This window comes from Xenopus tropicalis, chromosome 2, assembly GCF_000004195.4.
Source record: "Xenopus tropicalis strain Nigerian chromosome 2, UCB_Xtro_10.0, whole genome shotgun sequence".
NCBI classification, from domain to species: Eukaryota; Metazoa; Chordata; class Amphibia; order Anura; family Pipidae; genus Xenopus; species Xenopus tropicalis.
Window position 1 is genome coordinate 158475481 of NC_030678.2, and position 25486 is coordinate 158500966.

The 25486-nt window shown below is 39.6% G+C and overlaps 1 protein-coding gene across 30 annotated transcripts in view; it reads left to right on the forward strand.

Moving 5' to 3' along the window:
* LOC100170623 (protein mono-ADP-ribosyltransferase PARP4) overlaps nucleotides 1–25486 on the forward strand; it is a 100645-nt gene that overhangs the window by 9248 nt on the left and 65911 nt on the right. For 27 of the 30 annotated variants that reach the window (XM_031897278.1, XM_031897281.1, XM_031897288.1 and 24 more), the window contains exons 9-32: nucleotides 112–285; nucleotides 938–1098; nucleotides 2247–2384; nucleotides 3021–3119; nucleotides 4660–4843; nucleotides 7008–7167; nucleotides 10274–10398; nucleotides 10475–10606; nucleotides 10685–10771; nucleotides 11709–11873; nucleotides 12199–12245; nucleotides 13301–13382; nucleotides 13992–14147; nucleotides 16063–16243; nucleotides 17829–17899; nucleotides 18969–19156; nucleotides 19327–19426; nucleotides 20509–20679; nucleotides 21725–21805; nucleotides 22642–22722; nucleotides 22978–23073; nucleotides 24291–24416; nucleotides 24701–24724; nucleotides 25366–25389. In XM_031897278.1, coding sequence (XP_031753138.1) covers nucleotides 112–285; nucleotides 938–1098; nucleotides 2247–2384; nucleotides 3021–3119; nucleotides 4660–4843; nucleotides 7008–7167; nucleotides 10274–10398; nucleotides 10475–10606; nucleotides 10685–10771; nucleotides 11709–11873; nucleotides 12199–12245; nucleotides 13301–13382; nucleotides 13992–14147; nucleotides 16063–16243; nucleotides 17829–17899; nucleotides 18969–19156; nucleotides 19327–19426; nucleotides 20509–20679; nucleotides 21725–21805; nucleotides 22642–22722; nucleotides 22978–23073; nucleotides 24291–24416; nucleotides 24701–24724; nucleotides 25366–25389 — 2853 coding nt within the window. The remainder of the gene's footprint in view (nucleotides 1–111; nucleotides 286–937; nucleotides 1099–2246; nucleotides 2385–3020; nucleotides 3120–4659; nucleotides 4844–7007; nucleotides 7168–10273; nucleotides 10399–10474; nucleotides 10607–10684; nucleotides 10772–11708; nucleotides 11874–12198; nucleotides 12246–13300; nucleotides 13383–13991; nucleotides 14148–16062; nucleotides 16244–17828; nucleotides 17900–18968; nucleotides 19157–19326; nucleotides 19427–20508; nucleotides 20680–21724; nucleotides 21806–22641; nucleotides 22723–22977; nucleotides 23074–24290; nucleotides 24417–24700; nucleotides 24725–25365; nucleotides 25390–25486) is intronic. The other 3 variants (XM_031897300.1, XM_031897304.1, XM_031897306.1) reach the window with 1 other exon arrangement.

Genomic DNA, 25486 nt, shown 5'->3' on the forward strand with positions numbered 1-25486 from the left:
TTTCATTTCTGTTAACACTGACAATATGAGCAGTTTTGGCATACTTGAGCCTATGTTTTACCTTCTTATTCATTCCTTGTGGTTTTTGTTTGTTTTCCCCTAATTTAATAGGTAAGCAAAGCAGAGGGTGTTCTGCTCCAGGTTAGGAAAGCTTTGGACACAGGAACAGAACCTGGAGACATAAGGAAAGCAATGGCTGAGTTTTATCGGCTCATTCCCCATAAGAAACCTCTGCTGGCCAACATTGATAAGAAACTTTTGTCAACAAAGCAAGATCTGTGCCAGGTATGGAACAAATCTGTACTATATAATATATTGGCAAGAACGTAAGATTTAGGAGGGTGAAGCACATCAGATATCACTTTATCATTTGCTCTTACATTGGGTTAATCTAAGCATGAAGCAAGTTTCCATCTGGAACCTTTGCACCCTGGAGGAAACATGTCTTGTTCCATATTATCTGTAACCCAAAGCTGATGGCTTTCACAGGTAGCATTTATTGGTCACCTGTATAAAAGATAATATTTCATTTGGATGCTATGGCTTGAAGGCAAACTGAACCTTATATCACATTACCCCTACATTGTAAAAATGCACATAAATCAGAACCATCGGTGAGCCCGTCTGAGTCATGGGCCTCCTAGTTGCTTTTGGGTCTGCTGCCCCTGACTTGTCCTTTACAGGGACATAAATGGGACACTTGCTATGGGTAACACTGTTTGCATAATTAAGAAAGATTGGGACCCAGTGTTACTATTTCTTGCCTGGCTCACAAGACCTAGGCCACAAGTCAGATAAAATAGGAATTTGCCCATTACAGCTTGGAGAAATGTTAGACTGATTGGTGAGATTCAATCATTCAATGCATGAATATTTATACTCGGCCACAGTAAAAATCTGTGCGTACTGCTAGAACTCAAGTTGTGTATCATTGCAGCTTATTAGAGATATGGTGAGTGTATGTGAAACCAACTCATCGAAGCCAAACCCAAGCAGCCTTGCCAAATACCAGGCCCTGCGATGCCAAATAGAGCATGTGGAGCCCAATACTGAGGAATTTCATCAGGTGTCACAGCAAATCGTGGAGAACAAACACTGGTATGTACATACAGGAGCACTAAATATGTATCCTGAAATTCCTCATTCATTGCTTCAAATTCTTACAGCTTTAAAGTACACTATGCTATAAATGTGTTGATTATATTTGATATGAAAATGTACATTTGTTGAATTTATCCCTGTGTCCATACCTTAGAGCTGAACTAAATGACCGAGCTAGCAACATACATTCAATCATTGATCTTATGCAGTAATACACAGGCCATTTTACTTTAACATTATTCAAAAATTATGTTGGAGGAAATGGATTTAACTATGCAATCTTATGTAAACATAGTTTGGTAGAACTATTATGTGAATTTTGTAAGGTGTTCATGGTGTGCTCGGGTTTAATAAGGGTTAGACAGTACCCTGTCTGTGCCTTATGGAATTTTATGCCACCACCTTCCTCTCCAAAAGTGCATTATCCATTGCCAGAACCCTCAGAACTTTCAACATATTTGTTGCATAGCAATGCAGCAATATCATTATTTGGGTTTAATTGATCCTCAGTGGATGTTATTTCCCCACATACAATGAGCCAGTGATCATAGGGCTCATTTATGGAATTGGCTTAGTTTGTCTTGTTATTTTTAGAGTAAACTAAAATATTTCCTGACCAATTCACTCATTTTCTGCTTGGCCCAATCAATATCTGACTGAGCCTTGATGGATTCAGCAGCCATTACTGCCTGCCTGTGTACAAACACTTTCAGTTTAGATAGAAAGAAATATCTGATCTTGTATAGCCAGACTTGGCAGTGGTCTGTGATAGAACAAGTATATTTCTCTGCACTAAGATATAGGATAATATATAATGTAAAAAGCCTTTGCGGATAGAGGAACACTAGCTTATTCTGCTACTAAATGTGTCCGTGTAACCTTGTATGTTATCAGGGGTGTTCTGGTACACAGACCAGTCTGTTGGTCAAATGTTGTGAGGATCATGTGTTTGTCAGTGAGCTGTTAGCTTTAATGAAACAATGTGCATCATTTTGAATGTTAACTTGCCTAAGAAACAATTCTTGTTCATTCTTTTGTCTCTCTGTCTAGTCATTATATTGAGTAGGCTCACCACCCACAATACTGTATATGGAAACATTAGATTTGCTGCATGTCATTTGGTTTTTGCTCTTTTCTTTCTGTAGTGAGGAGTCGATTAACATACTGAAAATATTCCGCGTTGGGAAATTAAGTGAAGCCACTGGGTTTCAAAAGAATCTTGGGAATGTCAAGTCCCTGCTCCATGCATCTTCCCCACGTCACTTTGTGGGGATCCTTTCCCGGTAAGAGGGTGCCTTCATGACTGATATAACAGGGAAGAGTAAGAATGGATACTGCTAAGCAACAAGTACTTTGTACTAACTTACCACCTAACTCAAATGATTCCACCAATTGTGCTTTTCATTCTAATTGTACCAGGGTTAATAAGGATAATGATTATATACACTAGGGGAAGTCTAATGCATGACTATTGAGAGATTATTCCAAGTTTTTGCAACCCCTGTAACCCACTGTAGTAATTCTTAAATCTGTATTGCCTTGCAGTATTGCTAAGCACTTACGGGAATAAGCTGTTTCAATCATTGAAATAAGGGGGTGTAAATTATGTGATTGTACTATCCCTTTTGACATGTCAGATCAGTACTTGGGGCAATACATGTTATTTATGTATGTATGTATGTATATCTTTATTTATAGAGCGCTACTTATGTACGCAGCGCTGTACAGTAGAATACATTAATACAAACAGGGGGTTATTAAGATAATAATAGATAAATACAAAGTATAAGAATAAATACAGATAAATACAAGATAAATATAGTTGCAACAAGTTAAGAGTCAAAGACACAAGAGGATGTTATGTGCTTTAGTTGTGATAACTAACTTTATACTTTATAACATTGTTCTTTTTCCCTCAGTGGACTGCTCTTGCCAAAAAATGTGGAAGATGATTTGGGTTTAAAAAGAACTGATATTGGAAATCTTGGAAGTGGAATTTACTTCAGTGATTCCATAAGGTTTGGAATGCTATGTTTATTCTTTTACACAAGAGAGGCCAGAACTGGGGTTCTATAGCCAAACTATAATTAAGTGCAGTTTAACTGCAGCTAGAGAGGTCCGATATAAATTGGTACTTGCAAATTGCTTGAAAATGAAAGGTGAATGACCTGTGGTACATTGTCTTCAAAACCTGTAATTCATATAAATAATAAGAGGACCCAATATGTATTTAATTGCCTCTGACTTAACAGAATCCCACAATGTTTTGGAGAGATGGACATAAAACAAAACTCTGCTCTTTTTTCAGAATCTCATCAATCCTTCCTTCTGTTTTTGGTCATATGTATTCAGGAATCATTAAAGGGATTCTGCCATGATTTTTATAGTATAGTTTTTATTACTATATTACACTGTTCACATTGCAAATAATTCACTCTTCCATTTCAAATATATTGATCCAATAAATGTCTTTTGTAGCTGTAATATTGGTGTGTAGGCGCCATCTCAGTGCATTGTGCCTGAGTCTGAGCTTTCAGAAGGAGCCAGCGCTACACATTAGAACTGCTTTCAGCTAACCTATTGTTTCTCCTACTCCCATGTAACTGGAGGAGTCCCAAGCCGGACTTGGATTTCTTACTATTGAGTGCTATTCTGATACCTACTGGGAGCTGCTATCTTGCTCCCTTCCCACTGTTCTGCTGAATGGCTGCTGGGAGGGGGGATATCACTCTAACTTGCAGCGCAGCAGTAAAGTGTGACTGAGGTTTATCAGAGCACTAGTCACACGACTGAGGGCACCTGAGAAATTAAGATTATGTCAAATTTCAAAATGAAATTTAAACAATATGTTCTTCTGAAAACCAGATTGAAATGCAGGATTCTGCTGGAAAAGCTCTATTAACTGGTGTGTTTTGTAAAAAACATGTTTTCCCATGACATTATTCCTATAAATTCATAAGAAAGAAAATAACAAGCACCATTTTATTTAGAACATCATCTTTATTGCTGGCTACTGTACAGGGTAACTGTATCACTGTATAACTGTATCTTTTATAATGCAAAATAGCCCTTGGATTACCTACCTCTTCCACAAGGCTTTTCCTATAAAGGTAGGAGGTTGACATAGTATGTCATATATCACACTTTTCTAGAGAGACAGAGGTACAAATAGTGCAGGTTTAGACTGTCCTTGGTACATGACCCTTGTGAAGTGTTATAAAGCTGTCTGTAGCCCAGACATAGAAGAGTGTGAAGTAGGTGCCTGTCACTGTTACACATGTATTATTGTGCCTTAATGGTGTGTAGCTGCCATTTATTCTCTGACACAATTTATTCTCTGTCACAATATGGCTGCTCTGCGTAACATCTTGTGCTCACAACAAAAAGCAACACCAATTAATTCAGTGGCAAAGTTGCAGTGTCCCAGATGCTTCACTCTGTCTGTTTAAAGCAAATTTGTACCACAAAATGATCTGGCAATTTACAAATATAGCTGGAGGTCACTATAAATTAGCTATATGGTCATAATCCCATTTGTCTGCCTTTGTTTTCCCACAGTACAAGTGTTAAATATTCGGAACCCAGTGTAACCAATGGGGCGCGTCTCCTGTTGGTTTGTGAGGTGGCTCTGGGGAACTGCAAGGATCTCTACAAAAGAGACTTCTCCCTTACTGGAGCTCCAAGTGGCTTTAACAGCGTTCATGGTGTCCGACAAATGCCAGGGAGGAAATCTGATTTTGAGGTAAGAGATTAATCACATTATGGGTTGCAGTGCTGTATGCTTTTCTATTCATATTGGACAGCACTTTTTTAAAATTATATATTTCCTCTTTAAAGGAGAAGGAAAGGTAAAAACTAAGTAAGCTTTAACAGAAAGGTCAGTGTAAATACAGCCATAAGCACTCACAGAAATGCTGCACTGACTTCTCTGTAAAAAGAAACAGGATTTGTTGTCTCTTTTTTTCCTGTGCCAGAGACACGCAGCTCTCTCCTCTCTCCTGCTCCCCCCACCTTCAAGAACTCACTGCCCCTCCTTAGGAATGTGGATCTGAGCCAATCAGCAGGAAGCTTCCTCATAGTCTTACTAACTGAGCATGTACAGGGGTCTTGGTTCCAGCGCAGGAGTGAGGCATTATGGGAACTTTCTTTACATAGCTCAGTTTTTTTTCTCCTTTGAGGCTTCTGATCATCTGAACAGGAGAAGCTCCTCCATGTTTGGTCCTTAGGAGGTAGATAATTAGATTTCCAGTGCACAAAAAAAAGTCAATTATGCGGTGGTTTAAATATGCACTGGTAATCTAATTATCTACTCCTAAGGACCAAATATGGAGGAGCTTCAGTTTCCCTCTTTAGTGCAAGAAACAGCAAAAACCATAGATATTTTGTGATTTACACAACAGCCAAAAATAATGTTCAGCACAATCCCCATTTATTTAACTCATGTTGAACCAGGGAATATACTGAATGGGCCTTCAGGTCTTGACAGCAAAATCTGTCAAAATGGCTTCTTCTCAGTTTATCAAAGCATGTTGAACATGGCCCCACTCTTTTCCCCATTAAAGGACATGTAAAGCCTACATTTTCCTACAATTTATATCAGTTGGTCACGTCTCCCCCACCCAAATGGCACCATTTGTACTGCATATATCCCCTCCACTTGCCGGCACCATCACATTTTCCTAAAGCAAATAGCAGCTTTCACCCGGTGGCCATTTTTCCTCTGATACGTAATCAGATACATTTAAATCTGCAAACAGCATACACACACACAGACCCTTATTCAGCATACATTTCATCAAGAATACAGGCTCACACAGGCACAACTGAACCGAACCAGCAATGCCATCTTCACAGGCTGCTAGACTGGGGGGCGTGTTTTGTAATCTGAGCTTAGAACAACTGAGCATGCTCACAAGCCAACAGCCAAAGCAATTTCCTGAGGGAGGGGGCCGAGTGGGTTACAGGAGGAGAAGGAAATCTAAGTAATTAAGGGGACACTGCAGCCTTACTATTAACCTCTGGAAAAATCAGTGTGGCAGGTATTGAAAGATTTCAAAGAGGCTGTTCACTTATTACATTTTTGTGTGTGGGGTTTACATGTCCTTTAAAGTGAATTTAATGCCAGGTCTGCCATTTGCTTTACCTGCCCCTCTTTTGATTTTTTACCCCCTGATGAAGACCCTATATTGGTCGAAACGCGTTGGGCTTATGCACTTTTTTGCTATGTAATTCTTTTTTGTGCTTAAAGGAACAGTAACACCAAAAAATGAAAGTGTATAAAAGTAACTAAAATATAATGTGCTGCTGCCCTGCACTGGTAAAAGTTGTGTGTTTACTTCAGAAAGTCTACTATAATTTATATAAATAAGCTGCTATGTAGCCATGGAGGCAGCCATTCAAAGGAGAAAAGGCACAGGCACATAGCAGATAACAGATAAAACACTATTGTATTCTACAGAGCTTATCTGTTATCTGCTATGTAACCTGTGCCTTTTCTCCTTTTTTCCAGCTTGAATGGCTGCCCCCGGGGCTACACAGCAGCTTATTATATAAATTATAGTAGTGTTACTGTAGCAAACACACCAGTTTTACCAGTGCAGGGCAACAGTGCATTATATTTTTATTACTTTAAAGCTCTTTCATTTTTTGGTGTTACTGTTCCTTTAATAAATTTATTTTTTTAAAAAGGACTGCTCAGTATGTATAGCCTGTAAAAATGAACAGTTTGTTCATTGCAGCCTTATGAGAATGTCTACCAGATTCACTGAACATGTACCAAAGTCATGTTTTTGTTCATACCCTAATGATGAATTGTAATGTAATGTTTACAAACTATGTTAAACTCATATTTAAACAAAAAGAAGAATTCACATGGAATGTTGATACTTGTTGGTTTCCACTACCAGGATGATGAATTTGTGGTATATAAAAAGGATCAAATAAAAATGAGATACGCCGTGCAGTTTTGCACTGATAAAGACCAAGTCAACATGGAACGCGACAAACTTTCTGTTCAGTTTGAGCCCATGGAGGAAGATGTTGGAGAAGAACCAGTGCAGGTGGAAGGTACAACATTACATTTGTCTAGTTTTTATATTTAATGGTGTGAATAAAATCAAGCACCAATGCATGTACTGTGTGAGTCAAAAATGCTAATACATGTAAGCAGCAGGGAGCTTCTGGTTGGCTTGTTCTGGTCTGGTGATGTCCCATTCCATTATTGGCTGGTTTTGTATAACAGTGCAGAGAATGGAAGTGACCATGTGGGCTATGTTGATGTGCAGCAGCACCCTTCTTGCTTTATATAAGCCAGTATGAGGGCAATATGATGGATAACATCAAACACTTGGCCTACCAAGATATGCCGCCAAACTGGAGAAAACCAGTAACCCCCTTAAACTTATTCCTGCAAATATCTGGGCACATACACTTTTCTTTAAATATCAGCAGTTTGTTATGAAAAAAACGCAAAAAATCCTCTGCACTCACCCATTATCAATATGTAGAAATAGGACATTAGGACATTTCTGTGCATTCAGCTACTAAGAAATGCCTTCCCCCCCCCAGACCCAAAAGAGGGATTGTTTGTCCGTACATTGCAATATACTTCAAGCTGGCCAACTACGTCAAAGTCATCCCTTCTGGCCAGTCCTACACTGACTGACCTATATAAGTAATTTAGGATTAGTACTGAGCAAAGGGACTAAGTTTTACCTGCAACATGCTTGCGTATAAGGTTAAAACTCCCATATGGTTGCCCTTTTATTGGCTCCATTGGGATCACCTGACTGTAGCTGGGGATAGTGGGGACTACAACATGGAGCTGGCCACTGCTCCTGTATAAACAATAACACAAGAAAAGGGAAAGTTGTGCTCAACCACTAAATTGTAAATCATTAGGCGGGGGTGCAATGAGGCTGTGACCACAAAATACATATTTATATATGTATATTTATATGTATTTTGTGGTCACAGCCTCATTGCACCCCTGCCTAATGATTTACAATTTAGTGGTTGAGCACAACTTTCCCTTTTCTTGTGTTATAGTTTGTTATGAAAGTTAACAATTCTGTTCAGTCAATAAAAATATTTTACAACCCTATCTTGGCCTAGAATCTAGTTATACTTTAGCTGGTGTAAACATCAGTTAAATTCAGACTCTCTTTCTCAGCTGGTTACTTATAATTAGGGATGCACTGAATCCACTTTTTCGGATTTGGCCAAACCAAATCCTAAAAATCAATGGGTCGGCATTCGTCCGAATCCTTTTACGAAGGATTCGGACGAATACCGAACCAGTGATTTTTAGGATTCGGTTTGGCCGGGACCATGGATTCGGCCCAATCCGAATCCTGCCGAGAAAAGCCGAATCTTGGCCGAATGCCGAACCAAATTCTAGATTCAGTGCATACCTAATTTAATGTTGTGTGAAGGAAGGGGTCAGTATTTTTTAACTATACCTCTCACAATTTAGATAGACAGGAGTCCAGAGATGATTAAACATCCGAAACACAGGAACATCCTGAACACAGGAATATGTACTAGTGTTGTGCAAGTGATGGCAATGAGGTAGAATAGTTTGCTGCAATATTCATGTACAGAGCAATTGTACCTTGTACCACTGTGGAGATGGCTTGGGAGGCTTAAGATACACCTTTATAGAATACCAGCTAGTGGTCTGGATCCCATCCAGTTGAAATAATTAGGGAGTAAATGATAGCCTTAATCCTTTTTCTTCCTGTGTTTCCATCACATTAAGGCCAGTAATATCTTGGGAGAGTTACCTCCAGCCACCAATCTTGTTGGAGCACAAGGCTGCTATTTCTAGCTATTTCTGCCTAATTTACACTGCTAAAGTGTTTATGGCAGAGCTAGTCGTATAGCTGCCTACATAGTTCATGGGTTCCCCATTCGCCTATTCTGTAAAGGGGTTGTCCCTTTGGGGCACACTCTTTACTGGGGCCATGTTGTTCCAAGCTCCCAAGCAGACATCCATCCTGATTTGAAGATGGAAGCCAAAGGGCAAGAGACCTGGGCTTCCAGTTGCTACTGCATATAAGTTAAATGGTCATATCTTCCTGGGCCAATAGGGTAATAGCTATCTGGCCTATGGAAAATAGTCTAGTAAGGGATAACCCAAGCTACAGCGTAATTTAACTATAAGGGTCCCTACATTTTAAGATCACAAGAGCACAAACACATGATTTATGAGAATGGGGCTGGAGATATAGTTGTAGCGAACATAAAGTAAATTCACTGTTACTTTTTTTTCATGGAAATTAAGTAGAAGGTAGTTTATTTCAGTACACAAGCAAAAGTTTTCCTTTATGTAAATGAGGGTTACCATAAATTATGTAGCTAAGCCTGGCCCTATTGTGATGCCAAACAGCTGCAAGGGGATCCAAAAGTAACCCCTGCAGCACATACAGTAGAAAGACATCTGTAAGGGACATCCACCCCGGGAAACTCTCTGCTGTACAGGGGATGATTGAGCATAAAATCATTGCTCCCACCCTGTCCCTGTTTAGGATTGTGCCAATTTGCGTACCTGAGATAAACCATGGCAAATGGGGCAAAATGGTCTTATTTGTCCCGCTGATATCTGAGTTGCTTTCTCAGGCACACAGAGAAACAGCTGGTGTTAATGTGGGCCTGTCAGTGCTTTGTTAGGTGGTTTCAGCTGAATACTAAAGCTGGCCATACACGCACCGATAATATCGTACGAAACCTCGTTTTGTACGATATTCGGTGCGTGTATGGCAAGGAGGCTGCTCATATCAGTCGACTCGCTGATCGGCCAGGCGCCTGAGCAAAATCTGCCGTCAGGGCTGAATCGGCAGAAGGAGGTAGAAATCCTATTGTTTCTAGCTCCTTATCTGTCGTTTCAGCCCTGAACGGTTAGTGGCGGATCTGACGATCTTTCGTGCGACCACGTGTGTGGCCACCTTAAACCTTTACTATATCTACTTACAGAAACACATAGACATTATTTTCTACAGGCAGTCAAGATAACTTTGCCTTTTTATCATGCTGACCCAGTTCTGTAGCAGGTTTTATTGGCAGTTCCAATTATTAGAGAATTAATTACATAAATGACCTGTAATACATATTGAGCTGCATAATACTAAGATTTTGGAAAACTGTTTTTTTTTTTTTTGTTTTTTTTAAATAGATCTCATGTTGGAGAATCTTCCGGAACCACAGAGCATAAATGGCGGCCTCCAGAGTGTTCATGGCAACCAGATCCCTTTGGAAAATATTCATGTGAAAGGCAAAATGATGGATTTAGTTGCAGAGGTAAGTACTCATATGTTTAATAGTAAAATTCTAACGTTCTCCTATTACTGAAAGTAACACCCCTTATTTCTCTTAGGTTATATTATTCCAGACCTACATAAACAAATCCTCTGTTCCCATCGAGGCTAAATATGTTTTTCCCCTGGACGGCACAGCAGCCGTGTGTGGCTTTGAAGCATTTATAAATGGAAAACACGTTATCGGAGAGGTACAGTGTATTATATGTTGAATACTTTGGATAAGAACATTTCTGTGGTGTGATTAATATAAGGGTCCCTTCTGGCAGGTTAAAGAGAAGGAGCAAGCGCATAAGGAGTACAGGGCTGCTATCAGCGAGGGACATGGGGCTTACCTTATGGACCAGGACGCTGCTGTGAGTTTGCTTTTTGTTTGTGTGCACTGTGAATCCTATGATCCCAGGAGGTGGCCCTTAATTCTTAAAATGGCAGCTTTCTATTTAGGATTACCCAATAGCGCATGCTACTAAAAAAGTTTATTTTTATGAAAATGGTTTGTTTAGATGAAGCAGGGTTTTACATATGAGCTTGTTTATGCAATGTATTTTTTATAGAGACCTACATTGTTTGGTATAGTTTTCCATTAAAGGGAATACAGGTATGGGACCTATTATCCAGAATGCTTGGGACCTGGGGTTTTCCGGATAAGGGATCTTTCTGTAATTTGGATCTCCATAACTTAAGTCTGCTAAAAATCATTAAAATATTGAATAAACCCAATAAGGGGTAATTATATCTTATCTGGGATCAAGTACAGGTACTGTTTTATTATTACAGAGAAAAGGGCATTATGTAAACATAAAATAAACCCAATAGGGCTGTTCTGCCCCCAATAAGGGGTAATTATATCTTAGTTGGGATCAAGTACAGGTACTGTTTTATTATTACAGAGAAAAGGGAATCATTTAACCATGAAATAAACCCAATAGGACTGTTCTGCCCCCAATAAGGGGTAATTATATCTTAGTTGGGATCAAGTACAGGTACTGTTTTATTATTACGGAGAAAAAGGAAATCATTTTTAAAAATTAGAATTATTTGCTTATAATGGAGTCTATGGGAGATGGCCTTTCCGTTATTCGGAACTTTCTGGATAACGGGTTTCCGGATAAGGGATCCCATACCTGTACTGGAATGGGAGGAGTCAGTTAAAGGTTATAATTTTCAATTAAATGTACTGTATTGAGCTAGACACATATTATAATGTGAGACCCATTTGTGTAATGTTGGGACACACGTGAAGCCCCTGAAATCTTGCAGGTAGTGAGATGTGACCATTCTCCTGCTTTATAGGACGTCTTCACTGTAAGTGTTGGAAACCTGCCCCCAAACGCCACTGTAATCATTAAAATCACGTACATAACGGAATTGATTCTGGAGTATGGATCAGTGATATTCAACATTCCTGGCACAGTGGCATCTTGGCAAAAGGATAAAGCTCTGAAAGAAAATACTCAGGTTTGTACAGCTAGAAGTGTTATTTATCTGGGGCTCAGACTAAGGGCCGCGCTGCAGAGTCCGCCAAACCATGTGGAAAACAGTAGATTGCTATTCCTGCTAAGCAGGAATATTTATGGCAAGTGTAGAAGGGTTAAATAAAACAATATATATATTGCTTGGCGTAGCATTACATGCACAGTATGGCAAGAAGTGGCCTCCCTTCAAGGTGGTTATGGCCCCTGACAGCTTGCGTTCCACAAAAGTTTACCATTACAGTGACATTTATTTGTCCTTTAATCAATATATTTTCTTCATGTTCCATCTCTTGTCCTTTATTTTGCAGGATACAGTAGAAAAAGTCTGTGTTGAAGAAAGTGGTGTGCCACAAGGGTAAGAACGTTACTTTGCTTCCTTATGCAGCTAATATAAGGTTCTCAAATGGGGAGTCTAACAATGTTAGGGATGCACCAAACCCACAGCTAGTCCAGGATTCAGCTGTATCCTCCCCAGCACAAGATTTGCCATACCTCCCATCTGTTTTTATTGAAAAGTCCCTCATTTCCCTCTCCTGCACTGAACACCAAAAAAGATACAACATTTCTCAAGCTTAATTAGATAGGTAGGCTTTTGGCTGAGAGCATATGTATGGTGGCATCTGCCAGCTATGGTGCCTAAATTCTGTAGAGACTTTAGTGTGATAGGGCCACAAAGGGGCACAGAGGTACACGGGGGAACCAGGGACTAGTACAGGGTCAGTCACGCTGGCCCAGAGATGTGAAATTAACAAGTACAGAATAGTTTTTTTTGACCAGGGCTTAATCACGCCTTGGTTGATCGTAACCTTAACTGTCATTGGGTCTTTTTTCTGTTGCAGAGCTTTTCTGGCCTTTTGTTTCAAATCCCATTTAGTGATTGACCAATTAGCCATGTCTTAGCTATCAAAAAGTTACAGCTTTATGGAAACAGTTATAATAATCAACCTGCTATATGGTTCCAGGATTATTTAAATTTAACACCGCAGTCCAAATGTAAGGTTTGTTCCCCTATGTATCTTTGCAAAGGGGAAGAAGCACTCCAGTGTGTCAGCAATGCCTTTAAATCATTTATTTGCGGAAATGAACAGACAGCACAAGCTTTCGGGGGTGACCCCTTCTTCAGGTACACCTTCGTCAGGTCACCCCCGAAAACTTGTTCTGTCTGTTCATTTCTGCAAATAAATGATTTAAAGGCATTGCCGACAGACTGGAGTGCTTCTTCCCCTTTGCAAAGATACATGGAAAAAAGGCTTGGGAGCGGCTGTGGAAGTTAAGCACCCTTTGAGAACATGTATGTAAGTGGTGTGCTGAAGATTTTTGTTTATGTTGATTGTTCCCCTATGCACCTCCCCACTTTGAGATCTTGTAATGCTTTTAATCAGTTTTGCTTGTGTTTGTTTTCTCTTCCAGTTGTTTCTCTCTGGAGATGTCTGTTGAGATGTCTTTTAAAATCGAGAATGTGTTAAGTTTCACTCACAGTATTTCAACGAAAGTAAGCCATTCTGTTGCGACTAGCATTATTCTTTATTTAACTAGTAATTCTTATCGGTGACTTACTTAAAGGGGTGGTTCACCTCTAAGATAACTTTTAGTATGTTATAGAATGTACTGTTCCTAGCAGCTTTGCAATTCGTCTACATTATTAGTGATGAGCGAATCTGTTCTGTTTTGGTTCGCCGAGAAATTCACGAAATAATCCGCCAATGGCGAAAGGTGGAAATTAGCCCTGAATCAATGCCCGGCGAATTATTTCGCCCATCACTATTCATTATTTATATTTTTGTATACATTTTTCCAGCTTTCACATAGTGGGGTCACTGACCCCACTAGCCAAAAAACGTGTTGTCTTTGAGGCTACAATTTTATTTTTATTGTTACTTTTTATTCCTTATTTTTTTATTTAGTGCCTATTCTTATTGGTAAGTCTGTCTTATATGTAACAGGTACATAATTTAGCATTGGTCACTGTAACGTGGCCACTTCGCGTGTGAACAAGAGAAAAGTATATGTATCAACTAAGTAGTCAAGTCTTTAGTGAGGCCTAATTATAGTTTCTTATTTCTCACTGACGTTCATTCATTATATTGCCATTTCTTTATAGAAAACTGATTGCAAAGCTGTGATTGCAACTAAAAAAGACAGTTCATTGGATGACGAGGGGTTTCAGTTGAGAGTCTACCTGGAATCAAGCTTCTTGGAGTCTTCTTGGAACCAACCGAGAATGTGGGTGGAAAAACACCCCAAAGAAGACAGTGAGGTAAAACAATGTTATCATTATAACAGCTGTAAGACATTCTGCTGGTCTTATCTATAAAGTCAGAGTAGAATGCTGTGTTTGTATCAATAAAGCAAAGTGAGATTCTTATATTACTATTTTAGGCTGCCAAGTCAGTAGAGCATTATTAAAGTTTCATAGTTACAGAGGGTTGAAAAAAGAGTCCATCAAGTTCAACCCTTCTAAGTAAACCCAGCATCCACAAACCTATACTTACCAATCTATACACTCACATACATAAACTATATATACAACCAGTAATACTAACTGTAGATATTAGTATCACAATAGCCTTGGATATTCTGCTTGCTCAAAAACTTATTCAGGCCCCTCTTAAAGGCATTAACAGAATCTGCCATTACCACATCACTAGGAAGGGCATTCCCCAACCTCACTGCCCTCACTGTGAGAAACCCCTTACGCTGCTTCAAATGGAAACTCCGTTCCTCTAATCTAAAGGGGGGCCTCTGGTGCGTTGATTGTTTCTATGGGAAAAATGAACACCCCCCAACTGCCTATAATCCCCTCTAATGTACTTGTACAGAGTAATCATGTCCCCTCGCAAGCGCCTCTTTTCCAGAGAAAACAACCCCAACCTCGACAGTCTAACCTCATAGCTTAAATCTTCCATCCCCTTAACCAGTTTAGTTGCACGTCTCTGCACTTTCTCCAGCTCATTAATATCCTTCTTAAGGACTGGAGCCCAAAACTGCACTGCATACACAAGGTGAGGCCTTACCAGGGACCTATAAAGGGGCAAAATTATGTTCTCATCCCTTGAGTCAATGCCCTTTTTATACAAGACAGCACTTTATTTGCTTTAGTAGCCACAGAATGACACTGCCTGGAATTAGACGACTTTATCTACAAAAACCCCTAGATCCTTCTCCATTAAGGATCCCCCAACACACTACCATTCAGTAGATAGTTGGCGTTTATATTATTTCTACCAAAATGCATAACTTTGCACTTATCAACATTGAACCTCATTTTCCAGTTTGCTGCCCAGTTTTCCAATTTTGTCAAATCGCTCTGCAGAGTGGCAGCATCCTGCATGGAACTTATAGTTTTGCACAATTTAGTGTCGTCAGCAAAAATTGAAACAGTACTCTCTATGCCCACCAAAGTTGGACATTTATTTAGAGATAAAATCAGGGTAGAAGGGCTTTCCATAAAACAGATTTTTACTGTATACTTATATATGGTTGTTGGCCTTATTTTGGGGAGGCTAAGCCTTTCTACAGCTTTATTATTCTCCACTTATGGATAAAATAGTTTTGTCCAATTATCTGTGCATGATCATTACTCATATTGATGTTATGAAAATCCGTCATGTTTAAAAATGTCATCTTCTGATACACCATGTTGGCCAAAGCTGCAGCTCCTTTTCACTTCCTGCTGTCAGTTCATGGGCTGATCAGTTGGAGAGTGCACAATATTGGCCTGTGTGCTGCCTTAGCAGACAAAGCCATCCCTGCTGTTTTCTTCTAAACTCCAAAAAACATTCAAGACGGTTAATTGGCTCCTACTAAAATTGCCTACAGGGTGTGTGAATGTGATAGGGACCTGAGACTGTAAGCTCCACTGGGGGCAGGAACTGATAGGAATGATGTAAAATCTCTCTACAGCATTGTGGGATATGCCAGTGCTATAAACATAAAGGGTAATAAATAGTAATTTAAATCCTACTATCTTCAGGGTGACTGCTAGTAAAGAAACTCCCAAGCTCAAGTATTTATTTGTCTGGACTTCTACCCTGAACTAAAGAAAATACTTACAGTAATGCCCACCTGGAATTATAGCCACATGGACTGTGGGAGAGTCTGTGCCCTGGCCTGTGGATATGTACTACTGGGAATAGACTTACATACATGTATGTATCCTTCTGTTCCTACAGGCATGCATGCTTGTGTTCCTGCCTAGTTTTAAGACAAGCATACAATCCTGGGATTTAACCATCTTACTTGATTGCTCCAATTCTATGGAATCCACTTTCCAAAGCGCAAAACGGATTGCTCTGCTTGCAGCCAGCTCGTTAAACCCATGGCACAACATAAACATAATCAGCTTTGGTACAGGTAAGTTATAGATTTCTTACTAAATTAATTAGCAATGTGACATCTCTTGGTCTCTGTGTGTGACAGTTAGAAGCTGGTTTGCAAAGGAATATTTTCTACATGTACAAACACTATGTGCAAAGGGAAAGGGCACTGCTGCCACAAAGCAGCATAAAACCGCTCCTGGGAAGCTAAATTCCAATTGCACTACTGACGCAGCCCCCCCCCTCGGCCCCTTCCGACACACAAAACCTAAGCATCGGTGGGGGGCGGCATTCCCTAGGCCACCTCAGGGCAGCACTAGGGTCTGAAGCGCCCATTAATGGGGTCATTATTATGTATAGGCAAGGTGCAAAGTGCAAATCCAAATGGGCGCAATCCACCATGTTTTTTGCACTTTGCACCCTGCCCTGCACATAGGTCTCTGCATTCGGCAGTGCTGTTCTCATGAGTGGTGGGCAGGGAAAGCATGTATTCATACCCCCCTCCTGCCCCCTGTCTATCCCCAAAGTTCAGACATGCAAGTTAGGGAGAACCAATAGATTTCTTTGTGCCCACCAACCATGTGCTCTGCACCCTGTACTGGATTTTCTATGAGCTGCAGACCCTTGCACTTCTGGCCATAATGTAAATGACCCCTTAAGCCTGTTTGTTAACTTTATGGTAAGGAAAATACACAGGTGAATATCTTCTGTAGTTACCGCTATTATAATTTATGAATATGTTTTATTTGACTTTTGGCTTATGGTGTCTTGGTCCAGCCACCTTAAAATTAACTTTTAATATGATGCAGACAGCAATATTTTGGAAATTAGTAATAAGCCTTCCTGGTTTATTTATTTATGTGTTTATTTTTTTTAATTAACTTTTTTTGTTTTGCAGCTCTCTGGCTTTAAAGTTTGATGTTTCTGTTTGCCATTCGCCTTAGCAACCTGGTGGTAGTGGTTGCTGATGGTAGTCAGGATGAAATCTAACTAGGAGAGGGTATTAATAGAAAGAGAAACAATAAAACATCACAATAATTCTAGAACTAAAACCGAATGGTCAGGAGGGGTCATTTACTGTGTAGCAGCAGAAGTAAAAGTGTTGATTTTTGCCAATTCTCTCTCATTTTAAATAAATCTGTTTCATTCTGAGCACTTTTGAAATTTACATTAATTATATGTTTTTGTTTTAGTTTTCGTAATATTCAAAGTTTTAGGGGGTTATGTAATAAAATACACTAAGTTTGCCCAGGAGCAGTAACCCGTAACAACCAATCAGCAGGTAGCATGTACTGGTCACCTGTTTAAAAGCAAACATCTTATTGGTTGCTATGGGTTACTGCTCCTGGGCAAACATAGTCCCTTTTATTACATTTGGGGGATAAACTCCTAATACCATGATTTTCTAACAGGAGTAAGTCTGGTAAGTCTGTCTGGAAAGGACAGTAAGGATTAAAAAATGTCATGATAATTCTCATGAGCATTTGTTAGTAACACCCAGAAGCAATAAGGTTTCCTGACAGTGGTATGGAATGAAATCAGTATTTATATGTATTCATATTTCTGTACCGCAGCTTATCAACCTGTTCCACCACTGATGTTGTACATTTTGTGACTTTCAGGTCATAAGGAATTTAGCATCCGTCCAAAAGAGAGCCAGAATTTAATACCGGAGCTGGAGCAGTTTATTAAAGTAAGAGCCGTTTCTAATTGCACCCCCTGCACTGATGGTTTGCTGAATAAGGAGTCTTTCTGTAACTTTCAGCACTTTAAGTCTACTGAAAAATAATGTAAACATTAAATAAACCCAATAGGATGGTTCACACTTTCACAGGCACCACATTGAAAGGCTTCTGGAGTTCCATTTAGTAAAGTTGACAACCCCTACCCTGTGCCCTTGTCCTCTTACAGCCAGCTTACTGGTACTTGTCCCCCGGACAGCACATGTGCACACTCTTTCCATTGTGGGGGCAGGTAGTGTGGTGGCCGAGGTGGCTGGCCAGGTTGCCTACGGTTCCCGGCTGGCTAGGAGCAGTGCTGAATCCAGTAATTTGTGGATAAAAAAATATAACCAGAGGGATCTGTTTAAGTACTTATATCTTCCATCAACAAAGGGTTCCATGTTGTATAGGTAGAAAAGGAAGTGTTATACATTGCTTTACTTAATGGTTTTTCTTTTTTTGCAAGAACAAAAACATTGGGAATATATAGATTGGCTTCTTTAAGGTCCAAAGGGCTCATTTACATCCGCAAATGCAGTTGCAGTCTTCAATTTCCCCACAGTCTGTTGCTTGTAAAACCCCAATTATTAAAGTTACTTGGGCCAAAATGCTCCTGTTGCACTTCTGTGTAGTTGTGCCCAGCGTTGCCCAGTTCTTTCTGCCTTCCATTCTGAACTGAGCGCTGCTGCTCATATTGATGTAGGGGAACCATGGAGCTGCCACCACCTCTAGACAAGTCAAGCGCCACAGAAAGAATATGTTGCATGCATCACTCGCACACCAATTACCACAAATCACACAAGAAAGATTTCAAAAATACTTGCAGCCAAGTGCATTACCTCTTCTGGGGAAAACGCTGCATTGTGGGAAGAAAACATGACATTCAAAGTTGTCAACTTTACTAAATGGAACTCCAGAAGCCTTTCAATGTGGTGCCTGTGAAAGTGTGAACAGTTTATTTTACAGTACATTGTGTACACAGTCAGTCCTATATTTTACTTTACTGATATTTGGTTTGTGTGTTTGGATTGTACTTACCAGATGGCCAAACCAAACATGGGAAACACAGAACTTTGGAAGCCTCTGCAGTCCTTATGTTTGCTGGCTCCTCCCAGTGACATGCACAATGTTCTTCTTATATCTGATGGACACATCCAGAATGAGAGCCTCGTCTTTCAGATCCTCAAAAAGAATGCAGGGAAAGTGCGGCTGTTCACCTGTGGCGTTGGGTAATTAATGGTCACCTTTCATTTGTCACTCACTTTTTTTTTTAATGCAAGTATTAAAGGACAGTATTACTGCCAAATAGACTAACTATTATGAACTAGCTTTTGAAAAGTGACCTATACTGTGCCCTAGTGTGTTGGCGAAGGTGCTAATAATTTGTGTGTGCTTTCAGTGCAACAGCCAATCGCCATATGTTGCGGTGTTTGGCTCAGTACGGTGCTGGGTTCTTTGAATTTTTTGAAGATAAATCCAAGTCCAGCTGGAAAAAAAAGGTAAGTTCCTTATCCAATAAATTCATTTCTTTACAAGAAACTAACTGCAAGACGTAAATTGAACCCACCATTTTGTCGGTGCTTTTCCTGTGCTGCCCTTGAGCTGATTCCTCCACATGCCATGGTTTCCTTATAAAATGCAATACAGCCAAAAGGGCGGTTCTGCTTGTGTATGGTCATTAAGCAATGGCCCAAATCAAGCTGATACAATAATTTGCCCTACACACCAGACCAAAAATCGGATCACAAGGGGGTCCATGCTGACCTGTTGTTACAAAATCCCATCCATGACCCAATGTGGTCTTTGCCAAACAGGATTTCATAGTATCGCCAATCTGTATCAGTTTGTACCTCTGTCACATATAAGTACGGTATACTTTTGGTCCCATGCTCAAGCCAATAAGCTGCTATCTTGGCCATGAGAGGCACAGACAGAATCCAATATTGACCTATGTATGGTTTGCTTTGCACAATATTACATATCGATTGTTTTTTTTACCTGCATTTTTACCCCCCCCCCCCAAGGGCACGACTGATGCTATAAGCCCAAGAAATGCATAACCCATACACGTAGCAATTCTGATCTTTCCTGCAACAATCGTTCGTTTCCCCTACTGACGTTCAGGGCTGAATCGTCAGATGTGGAGTTAGAAACAAAAAATAGGAATTCTACTTCCATCTGCCGATTCAGCCCTGAACTCAGATTTTGTCTGCGCACGATCAAAATCTTTTAACCTGGCCGATCAACGAGAAGACCGATGTCCGCAGCCTTTGCGATATCAGTTGTCTCGACGATCTGCCATACACACACCGAATATCATACGAAACGAAGTTTCCTATGATATCATCGGTGCGTGTATGGCCAGCTTTAGGGCATTGGCACACATACTGCTCTGTCACCTTTGAGAGATCTGCTCTTTCCCATTTTCCTGCAATGAAGCCAGATTGCTGCATGTAAACTGTTTCACAGGCCACAATCTCCATTCTTCTTCAGTAAAAGGAATTTCGGAAGCTTTGATGATCATTGCCCTTACATGTACAATTACAAGTGATAAAATTACACTTATAACTTCCTTTGACAGATGGAGGCACAGCTGGAAAGAATGGATTCCCCTGCATGCACTAGTGCATCTGTTAAATGGATGCAGTTCAGTGATAATGACCCAGAGCCCGTTCAAGCCCCAGCACACATACCGGCTTTGTTCAACCGCAGTTTCCTTCTTGTTTATGGCTTTGCTCCTCGTTGCACTCAGGTAAGGATTCTCTCTTGTTCTGTGCATGGGAATTCTGGTTTTGTGGAACTGGAGCTTTTGTTTTATTGTTCTATGCTGTGCATACTACAACCAGTTTATTAGCTCCCAGAAGCACCTGTGTTCAAACACTCTCTTCAAAATATTACATTTTCTCTTTAGCCTACGCATAACTAAGCATTGGTTGAACTAGGAAATATTATTTTGTGAGGGTACTCAATATTAGTGCGGTCCAGGCACCTGCCTATGAAGCCTCTCAATCTGAAACCAAGAGAATTGGTATGAAGTGGGTCCTCTCGTTGCTGCTATAACAGATTATGCTGTTTTGGGAAAGCTTTACACTGAATGTTAGAACATTGTTGGTGGCATTCACTTCCATTCAGCCACATGAAAACATTAGTGGTTTTGGGCACATTTGACATTTCAGTATATAATTATATATAGTTTATATTATGTTAAGTGGCCTGTTAAAGAATCTCGCCAAACTGGAATATATATATCAGTAAATATTGTCCTTTTACATCCTTTTCCATTGAGCCGCCATTTAGTGATGGGCTGGGTGCTCCCTCAGAGATCAGCTGACAGGAAATAATGCAGCTCTGACTGTAACAGGAAGTAGTATGGGAGCAAAAGACAAAACTATTTAAGATTACCCAGTAGCACATTCTGTTAAAAAGTATATTTTTCTGAAAATGGTTTGTGTAGATGAAGCAGGATATTACATATAAGCTTGTTTATGCAATTTATTTTTATAGAGACCTACATTGTTTGGGGGGGGGGGGTATAGTTTTCCTTTAAATTTAGTTCAAGACTCACTGTGTGCATGGGGTTGTTATCATACTGAAACAGGAGAGGGCCTTTTTCTTAGATGTTGCTAAAAAGTAGGAAGCATGGAATATTCACCACTGGGTACTTTTATGGCTCCATTTTATATCTTTATTGATTGAGATCTTTGACTGACTACAGATATACAGTGCGTAGCTTCAAAACCATAGAAAAGGACCCACTGCATCAAATAGATATCTTTAAAAACCCTTTTACATTCTAGGCCAAGCTACAAGCTTTAATTGATGACAATGAACTGGACACTATGGTATCAACTACAGAATTACAGAAGACCAGAGGAACGGTAAATATAGGGACATGGGGTATATCCTGTTTTGTTGACACTTGTGAATATTTTAGGATTCCTGATCCTGTATTTGTCCTGTGTGTAACAGAAAGCAGTCAGACAAATCAGAGATAGCAGAACAATGGCTTGTTTTCTGTTTGTATCACTTTGTGGCCGTATTGGTGCCACACAAACAGGGGAATACACACACACACAACAGCACTTGCATATTAATTCTGCTATTGGGTCTTCCGCTTCTATATATCGTTGCTGTGAGCTTTCTTTGAGGGAGGTATGGAAACTGTAAGTAAAATGAAGCAGGCAGCAGCTAGGACACATAAATATCAATATCTTGTTCTGTGCTGTTAATCTACTATGTAGTGGGTGTAAATACTGGTGTTACATTAAGTTTTACTGAAACCCATAGCATTATTGCTCTGATGGAATACATATTTATAGCCAAGGTAAAAGGTTTAAGCAGAACAACTAAGGATGACTGCCTAGTATTAAGATGGAAGATAATGGATGGCAGCTTCTTCTGCTCTAATTTGTAGATGTTTAACCTGTGGCCTGAAGCAAAAGGGCCAAATACAGGCACTAAATAGTCCTTCTAATATGCACTTAAGGTGCGCTGTGTTCATGCCTTCAGCCCAGCTGTGTATCCATCTTCTGCCCCAACATATAGAATAAGTATTCTATATGTTGGGGCAGAAGATGGGCACACAGTGAATGCAGTTAAATATTGACCCAAAATGTAGGCTTCCTGTTGGGTTCAGGTTAAAGGACCACTCAAGCAAATCCACACACTCAAATAAGTGCTGTTAACTACTTGTAGTAATTTTGCTTTTGTGCAGATGCTTCATAAACTGACGGCAAGGGCTGTTATTAAGGATTATGAAGATGGGATCCTGCACGAGAAAGAACATGAACATGAGGTTTGTACCATATCAATTTAAAACGATATTTACCAGTCTTTATATTAACCAAGAGCATTTCTTGTCCATAAAGAAATTCTATATCAAAGGCCCATTCTACTTCCACCAATTGTCCTCTTATACTTCCTCATCTGCTCCTGTAAAAAAGAACAATAAAATGAGATCTTTTCTGTAGTCTCAAAGTACCAGAAAACATTATTTAAGATTACCATGTGTGTCTTATATCCGTGCTCTGCCTTTGTCTCCTTTATGTAGATGAAAAAGCAGCAAATGAAGTCCTTTATTATTGAGCTGAGCAAGAAGTACTCAATCGTCACTCAGTTTACAAGCTTTGTCGCTGTAGAGAAACGGGTAAGTAACTGAGTGGGCTTTACATTTTTGTGCAACATAACAGGCAATTTCATTGGCTCACACTGAATGATCTGGCATAGGGATATAAATGGTAAGCTCTGCTTGAACAGGAACCAATGTGACTAATGAATATTATGTGTGCGACATTATGTAGCATTTGTAAATAAAGGATAATATACTGTAATTAACTTTTATGTCTCTTCTAACATGCCAGGTGATTTTTCCATTTTGTTTACATTAAATCCCAGACACTTTTTAAACATTTTGTACTTTTTTTGTGCTTTTTCTGGGAGAAACATCTTTTTTCCAGAATTTAGTATATTTTCAATTTACATTTTGGAAAGTATGCATTCTGATTTGGGTAGATATCCAAACTACCAAACTGCAGGATGGACTCCTTATAAGATTTCCAAAGTATTGGCCAAAAAAAAAAATATATATATATATATACTGTATACACACATAATATATAAATATAAATTATATTTATATAAACGGTGCTTATTGATGTCACTAGTTATAATCAGGGCGTAGTAATATAAGTCACGTGACTGAAACTTTATACAGGTCATTGGAGTTCCATGACCTGTATAATGGTATATTGGTTGCTTGGTGACTTATAATATCCTTGTATTTTACAATAGGGGGTACATTATTCTCTCTCTCTTTCTCTCTCTCACAAAGTTTGTGTGTTTGTGGATCTTGCTTCATACATGCAGACAGCCATAGGTCTGAGAGGTGTTCCTCCATATGCATATATACAAGATAGTGGGAGTGCAATTAGGGGGCTCTAGATCCAAGGACAACAGTAACCATTTGTATTACACTTGTCAGCTGTTCTCATTGGGGGAATCATAATCCAGGCACTACTTGTTTCCCTACTCTGCTCAATGAGAAGGGGTGTAAAAGCAGTAGCAGAACTCCTTCTGAAGTTACGGCACTTCAATCCCTTTATCCACAAATTGTAGGTTCAACAATCTGTGCCAAATAAAAGGTATATTTCATTTTATTTAATACCTGGTTTGTATTGCAGTGGATTTGCTATTTACACTCCAGTGTTTAGCCAATCAGAGCCCCACTCAGTCTGGTGTCTGTATATGGTACTGCATTTTGAAATGTACAAACAAAATTTGTATAGTGACCATTAGGGTAATATTTCCTGGTGTTACTGAGAGAAAAGACAAAGATACATGAGTATAACTTCTTTTTAAATTTAGGATGCACAAGAGAAGCCAAAGGACTATGTACCAAATGTGCTTGAAATAATATCCACAGAAGATGTTGATATATTACCATACATGATGTGGGAAACACAGGAAGAGGATCAGGCCGCTGTGCTGCAGGTAAGTACTTTCTCTCTTTCTGCCTCCCAGGCACTTACCAAGCCAACCACATGCTCATCTGAACCAACCATACCTCCTCCAGCCAATCACTATTTGGTAGCTTTCACTGAAAGCAGAGGTGACAGGTTGGTGGTGGGAAAAGCAGTCGGCATGGGGGGGAGGTTTTGTTAGTTTATTAATTGTACCTATCTATCCATCCATGCATCCATCATATAGCTATCTTATATAAATGTTTATGGGTTTTTCGATTATCGAAATGACCAGTTTATTTCTTGTATTTGCAGGAAGAAGATATGCAGGAAGAAGAAGTAAGTAGTATTACTGATTAAGGAGAAGATTAGCAATTTTCTGTTTTAGTAACACCACGGTTCTGGCCACATTTAGTTGCAGGCAGTTGCTGGGGAGAACTCATTTTTCTTGGTTAGCAGGCAGAGTACAGTTTGTGCTGAGAGCATACTGAGTGCTTTATCCACCATATTGTCTCCAAAATCCCTCTTCATCCCTCTTCATTTTTGTCTGAATTGTGTCAAAAGTACTAGGGGTAGGCAGAAGAGGTTCTGGTTAGCATTTAGGCAGTAATTTCAGAATATAAAATATGGTACTGTACTTCTAGCCATATTCATTCATAGGGTTTCATTATCCTGTAAATAATGATAATGTTATAGGATCTAGAGTGCAGGTTGTCACTGCCTCCCTTGGTCTTACCAAGCCAACCACATGCTCATCTGAACCAACCATACCTCCTCCAGCCAATCACTATTTGGTAGCTTTCATCAAAGCAGAGGTGACAGGTTGGTGGTGGGAAAAGCAGTCAGCATTGGGGGAGGTTGTTGTTAGTTTATTAATTGTACCTATCTATCCATCCATGCATCCATCATATATCTATCTTATATAAATGTTTATGGGTTTTTGATTATCGAAATTATCAGTTTATTTTTTGTATTTGCAGGAAGAATATATGGATCAAGAAGCAGTAAGTAGCATATTCCTCTGATGAAGGAGCAGATTATCTATTTGCTGTTTTAGTAACACCACGGTTCTTGCCACATTTAGTTGCAGAGAATGGGGAG